The 13,650-nt window shown below is 41.7% G+C and overlaps 1 protein-coding gene across 1 annotated transcript in view; it reads left to right on the forward strand.

Annotated features, from left to right (window-relative positions):
• Window positions 1–13,650, forward strand: part of TMEM132C (transmembrane protein 132C) — a 135,723-nt gene that overhangs the window by 114,446 nt on the left and 7,627 nt on the right. The window contains exons 6-8 of the mRNA XM_010073087.1: window positions 10,808–11,013; window positions 11,489–11,762; window positions 12,893–13,084. Coding sequence (XP_010071389.1) covers window positions 10,808–11,013; window positions 11,489–11,762; window positions 12,893–13,084 — 672 coding nt within the window. The remainder of the gene's footprint in view (window positions 1–10,807; window positions 11,014–11,488; window positions 11,763–12,892; window positions 13,085–13,650) is intronic.

Below are 13,650 nucleotides of genomic sequence, written 5' to 3' on the forward strand. Positions count from 1 at the left end.
TTTTCAGGTGTAATTTCTTTCTCTTCAGAAATGTTTTGAAATTGCTCAGATGAACAGAGAACCTATCTTCTGGGCATTTAGAAATATATGCAGAATCTCTGGGGGAATGCATCTATGACATGAGCGCTCACTGCTATAAAACATACAGCTAGTTAAAAAATAGAGATCAATGAAATGCTTTGAACAAAAAGGTTTTATCATCTCATCATAAAGGAAAGAGGGCTCTTTTTTTCATCTAGAATGTTCCAGTTTCCAGGAAACTTCTTTAGATGGGGAAATGAAGCTTGAGGTTCAAGTCAAATTGACGTGTTTGTATTGGTTCTGATTTTAAAAAGCACTCGGAAACCTTTGAATGGAACACAAAGGCCTTTCAACCTTAATTCATTTTGAAATTCCCCATAAATTCTTTGGATATATCATCATCCCCTGTAAAATACTGGTTTAGATACCTTGTTGGGAGTGACCTTTCTGTTTAAAAAAAAAAAATGTCCAGTCATCATAAATGATATTTGTTGGAAAAAGATGATAATCTTCAACAAAGAATGTGTGCATGTGTTTACAGTCCATGTTCCCTGTCATAGTAGAATCAAAACACATTTACAGGTATGAAAGCCAGTAGATTAATTTAAACCACAAGCCAAGAAAAAAAGGAATGGTTGATGAGAGCTGTTTGGTACTTAGAACTATTATCATCTAGAGGTTCACATGGATATTTTTGTTGGGTTTCAATTGTGTGGAATTTCTGATAGCTTTGGACTCAGGCGGTCATACAGAGTTAGGTAGAAGTTGAAGATGAATGCTGCCTATTAGCATTTGCCTTGTAGTATTTAGTCATCAAATAAGTGTCTGTTTGTATGGTTCACGTAAAGAGCCTGAAGATAGTGTTTCTGCCCAGCAATCTGAATGGATATCAGATAAAAGCTTATTGATATTAATTTTTACAGTGCCTTCAGTTTGTCTGCAATTACATTATTCTCAGTAACAGAGCCCAGTGGAAATCTAAACCTAAGATAGATCTGCAAATAACAGGTAATGGTTTCCCCAGTGATAAGCATGGTCTCGAGGCAGCTCAGTGCACGGTTTGTGTCCTGTCTTAATCTGCTGACTACTACTCCTTTTACTTTTTTTATTGTCTCATGCTTTCAACTCTTGACTTCCAAATTTACAGTTGATTTCATGAACTTTAAAAGTCTTTGAATGCTCTAGACCTTCACACAGTGGCCCAACCTTTTAAAAATGGACACAAAATTTATTATGGCACTAAAAATCAAGCAACAGCCAAATTTTACTCTACTAAGCTGGAATTTACCAATAGTATCCAAACATCTGGATCCATTAATAGTCATTTCAGTTGCATGTGTAGGCTCCTTTTCATCTCCTGGAAATTCAAGTGGAACGTGGCTACTTTTGCTGGTGCTTTTGTGCAGTTTGCTTAAGAGCAAGTACTGCTCCAGGTTCCCAGGTCACCTGGCTGCTAGAACAGATGCAGTCTCATGCTGTGAAAAGCAGTTTCCAGAGACTTGCAACGCCTTGTGTCATTTCCAGATTGAAAACTCTTGATAATGCTTACAAACTTGAGGATTTTTTTTTCCATTAAAATAACCTGAGTTCCAAAATCTTCAGTGCTATGTGTATATCAGAAGCTACTGTAAACATTTTTGGGTTGTATTTCATCATTCTTGGACTAGTTTTTATCCTATTGCTACATGAGGGGATGCTGTATATGTGGTTCCAGTTCTTCTGGTCCTAAACATAGCTTGGAGATAATTGTACTTGGTTCAGTGAAACATTATAACAGATATTGCCAAAATGTGAAAATGAGGAATCTCATAAGCCTCTGTCAGATTTCAAGGGGAAGCAGGTTTCAGAAGACTTCATCCCGTTAGAAATCCTGGCACGTCAAGGGCACGTTACATTTTCCCTCCTGCCTTTCAACTCCTGCTGCACACTGCAGGGTCTGCGTCCAAACTTGCATTGCATTTCTGCACCTCCGCGTACACGTATATTCTTCGTATGGGGCTTTATTGCAAAGCCTTCAAGACTCAGAGGATTTAGGGCTTCACATTATGTTTTTAGTGCAGGTTATAGGAGCAAATAAAAACAAGGGGCTGACTAGAAAGAACTGCTTGTTCCTACCAGCGACTTTAATCGAGGAAGAACACTAACTTCCAATAAAAAGCTCCTACAGTGAATATAATGCAATTGATTTATTGCTCATTTTTTACTTAGGTCAAGTAAACCTCTATTTGGAGTTTTTTAGCTAGGTGCAACTAGCTGAGCATGCTGAATAATGAGTAGGTGGATAAACTTCTGATTAAAACAGGTCTCATTCCTAACTCAACCCTGTAAAACAAAGGGAGAAATGAGAAGTCACACTAGATGGGGTTTCCAGGTATCCAGTGTGGTCTAATAATAGACAGACCATATTCTGTGCAGTCACTTTAATGTAATTCTCTCTTCTGTGGTTTTATGGCAGTCCTGCAAGACTCGGTGAAAGCACGGAGGGGTCGATCTGCACAACAGCAGCCACTGCTGGTCTTCCTCCACTGCAATATATGGACAGCTGCTCACGGAGGGTTGGTGCCTCTTCCAGATACTTCAGCCCACACAGTCTAAATTGTAGCAGTGCTCTCATTTTAAAAGCTAAAGTAGTTGTATAACTTTCTGGAAGGAATGTAGAAAAGTTGGGCTACTCGTAAGGTGCCTGTGTGTTCATTCTCAGCCTTGCAGGTCTTCCCTTGGTCAGCTCCAGACCCAGGAGCTGAAAGCTGTTTGTGTGACACCGCACTGGGAGCCAACACGGCTCTGCTGCCTTTGGGTCCTGAGCTGGGGTCTCTGCGTGGGGCTGCAGGGACACACCGGCAGGCTCAGGACAAGAGTCAGAGCTCTGTCACATCCACGACACGGTGCAGATACCCACGAGGGCCACCACAAATGGCCCTCCTGAAGTCTGTGTCGGTAGCTGATGAACTGCAAATACGGTTCCTACTCCTCACACCCTGAGGAACCCTTGAAAGCCCTCAAACGCAGAAGTTGTGTCTCTTTGTGAGACCAAACCCAGCAGCCTGTTGCTCTGGCGGCTCCTCTTTCCTCTTCTGATACTACATTCCTGTGATTTGTGTGAAACTGAAGAGCTTTAAAAACAGGAAAGAAAGTCACAGCATGGAAATGCCATTGTCTGGCTGTTCTGAAGCCCTGTGACTTTGTAGGCTTTTCTCCTGGTAAATCTAATATGGTATGTTATATTCTGAACAGAATTGCAAATAGAAAGTCCACCTCCTCTCCCTCCTTCATACTTTTCATCGTCCTGTGATTTACTGGGATCAATATACATCAGCAGAGCGGAAAAATTTCAGAGGAGCTTTAGAAAAATGCAGCTTTACCACACGCTTCTGTCAGATGCAAATAGGCCAGAAATACATGGAGCTTTCACAGAAGATGTTATATCATTAATGTATATCACTGCTCCCCAAGCAGTCAGCCTCTGTGGAAATTGAAACTCAAAATGGACATGGTGTGAGATACTTGAATTCAGCAATAAAAGCTGTAAATACCTTGCCGTCACACAATATGCAAAAATTTCAAGGGCAGCTAAAGAAACTTTTAAACCATATCCTTTCATACTTCTGTCCCCATCATCTCGTGCCTTCACCCGGCTCCCTCCCTGCTTTAGTGAGGTCAGTGTGCAGAACCTATACATCCCCAATGAAAAATCAAAGTGGGGTGGCAATAACAGTGCCTCAAGTTCCACAGAAAGCACTTCAAAATCAACTCCAAAGCTGCAAAACCAAGACCAGGAAAGTAAATGGGAGAAATAACATTGGTGTTGTGACAGCTACGGATGCGATGGGAAGATAAGCAGTTTTCTCCAGACTTCTTTGAGGAATACAGTGAGAAGAAACGATGGTTAGCTTCTTCTTGCCTTTTCTGCCAATAGCTATAATTTCCACATTGTGAATTTGTATATTGCAGATACATATCATTGTGATGTTGTCAAATGTGCAACTACTGTCCAAAGGGTGTAGATGGAATTAAAAGTCCCTGCACTCACCCTGTGGTCCTGCTTTGCCAGGCAGGATATTTGGGGCCATACTGCACATGTAGTCTGGCATATCCCTAGTGAGCAGGAGCCAAACTCTCTGTTCAACCCCATTTTCAGAAATTACTTGACTTGAGAGTGCACAAAACAAGACAGATTTTGTTTTATGTGATAATGCAGGCTGCAGAGAGCTCCTGTGGCTCGGTGCAGCTACAGTTCGGCTTCAAAAGCTGGTCATTTGGGAGCAAATAGATGCCCTCCAGCCTCAGCTGGCATTTTGTGCCCCTTTTACTCTCTCAGTTCTGTCGTAGTGAATGATATTCAGTTAGTTAAATGTACTGCCTCTGCTCCACAAAGCTGCCAGCAAAATCTTTGTAATGAGATTAGATAACGTACGGCCTTTTCCCTAAGAAATACTCTCTTGCTTTGGGGGTTTTCCACGTAGTGTTGCTAATCTGGCTGCTGGTACTGAAAATGCAAACCCTTCTCAGCAGAGAGTCTAAACTATGGTTCTAAACTACGGCCCTGGTTTTACAGAGTTCTCCTTGTCTGCAGCACTCGGGGCTCGATCCCCATGTCTTTAGTGCGGGTTGCTGGGAACTTTGCTTGAGCATTGATCACGGGGATGGGAACCGCATTTGGAACCTGGCAGCTGTTTGCAAGCACAAAGCAACCCCAGCACAGAAGCCGTGTTATCCACTGGAAACTGCAGACAGCTCCAAGAGAGGCAGAATGAGGCTTAGATCAGTTATTAAGGTGTAATACCTGCCCTGCTTCCTCATCACTGTTTCCAGAATGGGAGGAATTATTCCTCAACTATTTCACAAAAATTTTTTTTTTTTTGTGGTTTGTAGGTAAAAAGAACTCTCAGAGTTATTCGTGCATGTAATGTGAAAAATAAAGCCTTTCATTTATTAAGATGACAGTCTTATCAGTGTTACCTCTGCGTTACTGTATTTACCTTTTTGCTCACCCTGTGAGGGGAGCTTTTGGCTTCCCTTTCCGAGTCACTGAGCACTGGTGCAGCTGGAGTCACTGGGATGAGGGGTGGCTCTGGCCAGTCAAGTCACACCAGCAATTAGCAACCCCTGTAATGGATGCTTCCATTTTAAAGGCTGCTCTGACAGTGTCACAAAGCTGTAAATATAATTCCAGAGATCACAGAAGAGCTCAACTCTGAAGCTTTAACTTATATCAGACTTAAAACAGTTTAACATGACAAAATTAATAGTGTGGGCATTAAGACAGCTCCCATTTTCCAGTAGTGGGTTATTGATTATTCAGGATTATGCAGCCAGGCATTGAAATCCTTCTTATGAAAGAGTTGCCATCACCTAATGTTCATGTAGCACAGAATTTCCTTTATGTGTAAAACCACAGTCTTTAATTGGAATCAAGGCTAGAGAGCTATAGAGTGTCTCTCAAAACCTCTAGAGCTTAATAGAGGATAATTCCCTTTCTATAGAGGATGTCACTAAAAAAAAAAAAAAATCTTAGAAGACATTCTGTAGCAAGGACATGAATATTACAAAATTCTAAAGGATTGTCCAAAAAGATTGTGGAATGATTATCACTGTCTAATATTTTCTATGTGATGCTATATGTAAGTGTCAGTTTATTCAGTGGATAAGTCATTCTGGTGCTCTGTGTTCCTTAATGGAATGAATGACTTTGTTCACAAAGCTTAACCTCCATGAGCTTCCATTGCCCTTCTGGCACGTCTGAGTGATGATACTGAGCTGAAATAGTAGGAGTGTCGTATATTTGAAAAGTGCTGATCATTATTCTTTACTAATTATCTTGTAAATTTTTTCGTTGAAATTGAGATTCCTTTAAGAGATACTGGAAAAATCTTTTTGCTCGTAGAAGTGCTTTCATAAATATTTAAACATTTATGTAACTTTTGAATATTTTAGCAACATTTACATTAGTATAACAGAAATGGGTAATTGGATTTACAAACCAAAATACAAGTTTTGGAGCCTGATGAATACAAGCAAGACATCTACCGTTACCATATCTCATTTCTGTTCAGTCTTAAAATTCTCGAAGTTTTTAATCCTCAGGGAGTTTCATTAAGGGCAAACCACACAGACTTCTACCTAGACAATGGACTGATGCCTCACAAATTTGCAGTGTTCATAAACTTGACAGAATTGCCATATTAAAAGCTTCTCTTTTTAGTCCTTCAGAACTGTCCTTCAGAGACCTGTTGGTATGGGCTGATGTCTCCAGAGGTGAAAAACCACCAGAGAAGAAAAAGCGATCTTAGACTAGACTCACCCAGTCAGTACCACTGGTTTATTTTTAGGTCTCATAGTTGGTTCTTTCCGCTGCTGTGTACAAGAGCTATGAAACAGAGCAGGCAGTGGTTTTAGTTCACCATCTTTTGAAAGACAGCCTATGTTTGGCATGAAATTTGTCTGTTATAGACTATCTGCCTCTGCCAGTAATTGAATGATGATTTTGCAGGAATCTGTAGCAGAATTTAACCCAGCAAGACAGAGATGTTCTTGCAGAAGTGTCAACAGCCCCTTCGTGGCTGCAGAGTCCCAGGCAGTGCGTTGTCACGTCCCTCATGGTGACTTGGGGCAGCTCATGCTCCCTTCTTGCAGTTCTGCAATACAGAGCTCAGTGTGGGACCAAGACCTTAATCTGAAAGAAGTAAAGGAAGGGCCAGAGGTTTCCTTTTTGATGGGTAACAATATTAGGAATCTCCTGAATACGCACTGCTGCTGATCTGCTCGTTACCAGACGGAAAGGTGCATTCACTTCCCAGATCACAAACTCATGTTGTGATTCAGGAGCAACTTTCTCTTGATTTCCAGGAGGTAGTTTTCTCTGTCAGCTCACTAAGATGTGATTTGTTGCAGAGAGAATCTATCCAAGTCATTTAGAAAAGCAGTGGCCTTTGTTAGAAAGGGGCACAAAAATATAATGCCAGAAAAAAAGGACAAAGAAGAAACCTTTAGGGAATTGTGCTTAGCCCTCCCTTTTGCTGTCTAGCTTCTTTATTTTGGTTTTAATCTGTAGAGAAGTTAGAAAAATAGAAAAAAAAAGGGGGTAAAGTAGCTGAATGCAGCTTAATAATGAAAAGTTTTAATCTGTAGAGAGAAGTTAGAAAAATAGAAAAAAAGGGGGGGAAAGTAGCTGAATGCAGCTTAATAATGAAAGAAACTGCTGAAATAGCACCAGAAAGCTCTTTAAAATGCAAAAGTTCTTGCTGATCTGCTGCGCAGCATGGGAAAAAAACAATCACTTAAAGGTGGTGGCTAAGCAGGCTTTCCCTTCATCATCTCTCACTTCTTCAGATGCCAGAGATAAAAAGCACTTTCAGAGGGAAAATGCTTTCATAGTAAAAGCGTGAATACTACGGGAGATGAGAGACAGATACCTGTTCACAGTGTCTCCAGCTTCTAACTCCCTTAGACTTCTGTGGGCAATAAATACTACGGGAGATGAGAGACAGATCCCTGTTCACAGTGTCTCCCGCTTCTAACTCCCTTAGACTTCTGTGGGCAGGACTCAAGATGAGAGACGGTCATTGTACCATTCAGTGACCCTCCAGAAGCATTGCAGACCCTGGAGCGAAACAGAGAGCTACTTCTATCTATAAAAACAAATTAAACAAATATAATTTTTAATTTAAAATAATTTGAGTTCTATTATGATCCCATTTGATTTATTACTCTCTGTAATCTCTCTAAATTCTGTGCGACAGTGTTTTAGGTTGTTCATACCAGTCTGGTGTTTCCATCTCTTTTAGCCCCATATATGAACAGGTCGAAATAGTTTTACCAAGTCTGCTTTGAATAACTCCAAAACCAAGTTGACTGGGTTGTTATTTCGATCTGAGTTAATCTGAGCTAAGGGGGTCTGTTGTGGCACCACGTAACCCCTGCCCTTTTTGTGAGAGACGTCTGCTTAGCAAATCAGACCTTACACGCAGCTTGCTGATGTTGTAAATTGTAGCAGAATTGGTGCATCTGGTTGTTCTCTGAGGATGAGAAATCCTTTTTATTTATTTATTTAGAGGAAGCAAACCCAATTGCTCTCCTTCTGCTTAGCTTGCTCTAGCTAAGCTCAGCGGAGATGTGTTGCTTACAGAGCTGTAAACTATGGAATAGCTTTAACTGAATGTTTCTTCAGGAGCACCCTTCATCCTGTGCATATGGAGAACACACACACATTGTGAGTCAGACACCGAGATACTGTTCCCTTCTCCTTCCATCCCCTGTATAGCGCTAGTGGGGACGTCTGTTGCCTTTCTTTGTCAGAAGCAATCAATGTTGCTTCAAGAACGGACACCTGAAAGCACAGCAGTTAAAATGCATCCAGTGGTACAATGCAGTGTAAGCTCTGCTCCTCCTGCACTCTGTGTGCTACCTCTTTATCAGAACTGCAGGAACAGAAGAAAGAGCATGTGTAAGGACATTAGCAATGCTTGTACTTGGTGAAAGGAGTAATGCTTTTCTCAGCGCAGCTTATAAAGACCTACCGCTATTGCTGATGCATGTCCAGTAATAAATACTATCCTGTAGCAATTGTAAAGGCTGCGTGGTAGCTGCAGCAGCCGCCTCCATAGGATGCTCTATGTATTTGTTTAGCCATTTGTTTGTTGCATACCCATGAAGGCATATAGCAGCTTTACAAATTCAGATGGAGATGGGATCTCAGCCCAGAACCATTTAGGAATTGCAGTTTTGCTACTATTGTTGTTGTGGTTTTTCCCCGACAGTCACATTTGTTCTGTTACTGGCAACACTGGGTTTTAGTTAATATTAAATCATACATCTAGACCAGACCTGGTCAGTCTGAAGCTGGGTACATTGTCAGAAATCTTTTATCAGCATTTGCATGTGGTTTACTACGTGCATAAATAAGAAACTTGTACAATTAACTCATAAAGTTCATTAATTTGTCTTTGTGATCAACGCTGTAGAAATTAGTAGGATGGAACCAGTTTCAGGCTGTGACTCCTGACACATAGCCCTTACTTGCCTGTGCAGTTGGAGTTCTTTTCATGAGAAACATTTTCATGCTGTTTCCTGTCCCAGGGTGAGGCTGATACAGTGGCACCATAGAAAGCAAGAGCAGCCCATCTAGGAGAGAGTTCTGAATTGCTGCATGGTGTTAGCTGTTATATTAGGCACTTCTGCTGCATCGTACTTTTTGGTTAGATGGAATAGTCATTCTGAAACAGCCTGGTGTGAACTAAACCCCTTTATGTGTTGCCATTCCAGTTAACACATGTGAAAATAGGGCATGCCATTTATAGTGAAAAAATGAAATGAAGACATTTCTAACACCTTCAGACTTTTAAACGTGTCTTAGATTGTCTGAGAGAGAAGCCTGAACAGACAGATGGGTCTGGTATTGTGGTACATAGTACTGTTTTCAGTCAACAGAGCCCAGTTCCAGCATAACCCTCTTAGGGAATGAGTCATAGAAATGTTTGTATTATGTTCTCTGAACTTTCCTTTTCCAATCTCACTATCAAATATTTTACGAGAATGTGAGCAGTGCCTAAACCTGACAGAGGATACAAATGGGATGTGTTTGTCAAACTGGGAACAGTTTAGCTCCTGTGGTCACAGAGGACACCCATCTGTTTGATTAGCCGGGGGACATAAGCATTTCCAGCTGATAATCTTCATTGCAATGAAATGGTGTTGGGAATGGGAGTGGGGATAAAAGGGAGCAGATGATAATATAAATAAATGTTCAGGTGGGGAGACACATTGCCACCACTAACGATACGCATTATAGGTGATGAAATAGAATTCTGACTCGATGGGAGCAAGAGCAGGAGTTGAAAAGATCTGCAGGGTTTGCTGTTAATTTCTGCAGACATGCCACCTCATTTAGTAACATAACAGCTCGCATTGCTAGCCACTTAATGTATGATTAATGTGCCACAGGATTTCCCCAGACATTTATGACACCTTTAGGAATAGATATGACAAAGACTTCATCACATGGAGTCATTTCATACTGTCTGCATCCCTCTTAATGATTTATATATTCAGGAGTGATTTTATCACTAGTATTCAGTAACGTAATAAATGAGAAAACTCAATGGTCTGTAAATTACAACATTGATTAAAGAAGTGATTACTGATATAACTCTTAAATGACTATGATAATGCTTGCTTATATTTCAGGACAGCATTTACATGTTAATGATAAATCTACTGCAGTGTTTAGAAATACTTTACAGCTTTAATCAAAATGTAAACATTTATAAACAGATAATGTTTATTGTGGAGGAAATGAGTAGACTTCTGTTACTCTTCCGTGGATGAAATCCACTGCAGAGCCAGCTTTGTCTTGAAGACTGAAAGCAGGGTCTCCCCCTGGTGAACGTGCTCATCAAGGCAGAGCTTTGGTTTGCTGCTTGCCTCTGCTGAGACCTGGTTTAGTTTGTTGGGATCCTCTTGGCCAAGCAGTGAAGGATCCTTGCTTATTATAAATTCCGCAGCACTGTGATCAGCTAGTAGCTCTCTGCATAACAAACCAAAAATCAAGCACCAGCTTCATAAATAGTATCCAGCCTATAGGCACCTCCAGCAGAACTGTGCCTCCTGAGCCAATGGAGAGTTTGTGTGTTCAGCTGCTCCCGTTGCAAAAGGCCATCATTAACATGCATAAAGAGAAGGCAGTCTTCTTTGTTTGTTTTTCTTTCTGAGGTGCTAGGGTTACACTTTGAGCTTGTTTTGTCACAGCGATTACCTTTTCTTCTTTCTCTCTCTCTCTCCCGCCCCATAGGTTTCTGACAGATGTGACTATGTTTTTGTCAATGGCAAAGAAATGAAAGGCAAGGTGAATGCTCTTGTGAACTTCACGTATCAGTACCTGAGTGCTCCTCTGCAAATCACAGTCTGGGTTCCACGCCTGCCACTTCAGATCGACATTTCAGACACAGAACTGAGCCAGATAAAAGGCTGGCGAGTCCCCGTGGTTTCCAACAAAAGGTGGGTTTGAGCTGCTAAATTTCTTGGGTGTTTTTGTAAAATGAACGGAGGTGACTTTAACCATCAGCAAGAACAGCTGCAGCGCCTCCACTCAAGCATCTTTTCCTGAGGAGCAGCAGTACTGGAATCCTCAGCTTTGCACAGGATATCTGCAGATATGATACAGCTTTTACAGTTTGTGGGAGTTTTGCTTCTGTGCATGTGTCTGTCCTGTGCAACAGAGTACAGTGTGGTGCTCTAGTAAGGACCACTTACAGCGTTGTTGTTGTTCAGACACACCAGCTTAGATGAAGAAGTGGTACAGTCCATTTGTGTGGTCCTTCGTCATGCCAAGTAGCTGTGAATCAGCAATCGTCCAACAAAACAGAAGGGAGGGCTGCTATTTAAGGGAGTACTCTCCATTAGCACTCTAATGTTAGTTTTCACTAATGTTCTTGAAAATATCTCTTTATGCTTCATTTTCTTTGTAAAAAAGGCCCACCAGAGACAGCGATGATGAGGATGAAGATGAGCGGAAGGGAAGAGGATGCACTCTGCAGTACCAGCATGCCATGGTGCGGGTGCTCACACAGTTTGTAGCTGAGGACTCTGGCCCTTGGGGTCAGCTGAGCTACCTGCTGGGCTCAGACTGGCAGTTTGACATTACAGACCTGGTGATGGATTTTATGAAACTGGAGGATCCTCACATTGCCAAGCTGCAGGAAGGCAGGATTTTGGTCGGACGGGAAGTAGGAATGACAACGATGCAGGTACTGTGCCCTAGACTGCCCCATTCTGCCATTCCATAGAGAACCTGTTCTGCTGTCTTGAAACAGGATAATTTCCCATTACATTCCTGTGACCTTCTAGATGTGCCCTACACTGTCCCATTCTGTCATTCCCATAGAGAACCTGTTCTGCTGTCTTGAAACAGGATAATTTCCCATTACATTCCTGTGACCTTCTAGAGTGTCACACACAGCACTAACACGACAGTGATCCAAGGTAGGGATGGTCCGAGGCATGCAGCATGGCCAGGAGCTGGAAGCCGTAGAGCCTTCAGAGATGTTTAGGAGAGGAAGCGCTTCCAGGCTCAGGGAGAAGTCAGAGCTCTTGTACCACATGGATGCAGGTTGCCACCAGTCAGCTGATGGGCAGTGTTTTGACTTTTTGAGACAGATTTTTAGATTGTGCCAAGGTTTTTTTGACTTATTTAAACATTAATTCAGGGAAAAAAAATACAACCTGGTTAATAACCCTGAAAGGCACAAGTGGCCAACACCATATCCCAGTTCTGCCCCAGCTGACTCTTTACTAAAGCCAATGCACAATGAGTCCATATAGCTAATCTAGGCTGTAGATGTGAGGTGGGGAAGGTGGAGAAGACAGTGTGTGCATGACTAGCTCTTATTGGTTCCCTAAAGATAGCAGTATGGCCCTTAGTTTCATTAAAGGGAAGGATATCCTACCACCTTGATGTTCCATCAGAAACGGAAAAGATAGAGAAATGAGAATTTCTAAGCAAAGAAGTGAAGGACAAATCCTAGATGTTGCTAACCTCCCTTTGAAATGGTGGAGAAGTAAATCTGATGAGGTCATCCATACTGGGACACAGAATAACAGGGAAGAAAGTTTTAAATAATCTCTTCTAATGAAATGATGCAAATAACACAGCTGAGATAGTATAGCTCTCAGTACTGGATGCAGTGTTCTCAGCCATAACCTCTCCACTGAATGTTTTTCCAACCCTGCTAATGAAACCAGACTGCCTTTCCAGTGTGCTCTGACATTTCACTTCTGTGCATAAAGCTTTGGGGACAAGAAGGGATGATGACCCTAAGAAAGGTTATTTTAATTGATCAGCATTTTCCTAAGTTGATTCTTTTGTGTTTCTCCAAAGGTTTTGTCTCCTCTGTCTGACTCCATCCTGGCAGAGAAGACAGTGACTGTGCTAGATGACAAAGTGACGATAACAGACCTTGGAGTCCAGCTGGTAGCTGGGCTCTCGCTCGTTCTTCAGCCAAGCACAGCAAGTAGTCGGGCCATTGTGGCTACAACTGTTGCCCAAGAGCTGCTTCACACTCCCAAGCAGGTAGCGTACACTCCGTATTTGCTGTATATTCACACTCCTGATCTGTAGCGTACACTTCAGGTTTGGGATGGGGCAGTGTTCCATCAACATGAAGTACAGTTATAATGTATAACAAGTTTAGAATTTAGAGTTGAAAGTACAGGTGTAGTACATGTCCATGTCGATCGCTTTCCTCTAGAGGTACTCTGGAATTGTCTTCTCATTTCTTCCCTTCAAATGTGGACAGCAGAAGTTCTGACTACACTGAAGTTTATCTTATTTACATTTTTAATACCCTTCCTTTAAATGATGCCACATTTGTTATTTTCGCAACACAAGCAGTCTATGGGCAGCGATAGTTGTTTGCTGTCTGAGCGTGCCCTTGTTTTCCGTGCCAGAGTGCACAGAGCTCTGTGTGTCACAACAATTGAGTATTTTCTGAAGAGCTATAAAATAGAGGCATAAGATAGCCAAATACATTTCTTTTCCCTCCTGGAGTCACGGCAGACTTCCAGGCTCCTCTCTCCTTTTGTTTTTCGGATGGATTTTGGGGGGTTTGTCATTCTCTTTAGTAGGGTATCACTGTG

The sequence above is a fragment of the Pterocles gutturalis genome, unplaced genomic scaffold (genome assembly GCF_000699245.1).
Source record: "Pterocles gutturalis isolate BGI_N339 unplaced genomic scaffold, ASM69924v1 scaffold537, whole genome shotgun sequence".
NCBI lineage: Eukaryota > Metazoa > Chordata > Aves > Pterocliformes > Pteroclidae > Pterocles > Pterocles gutturalis.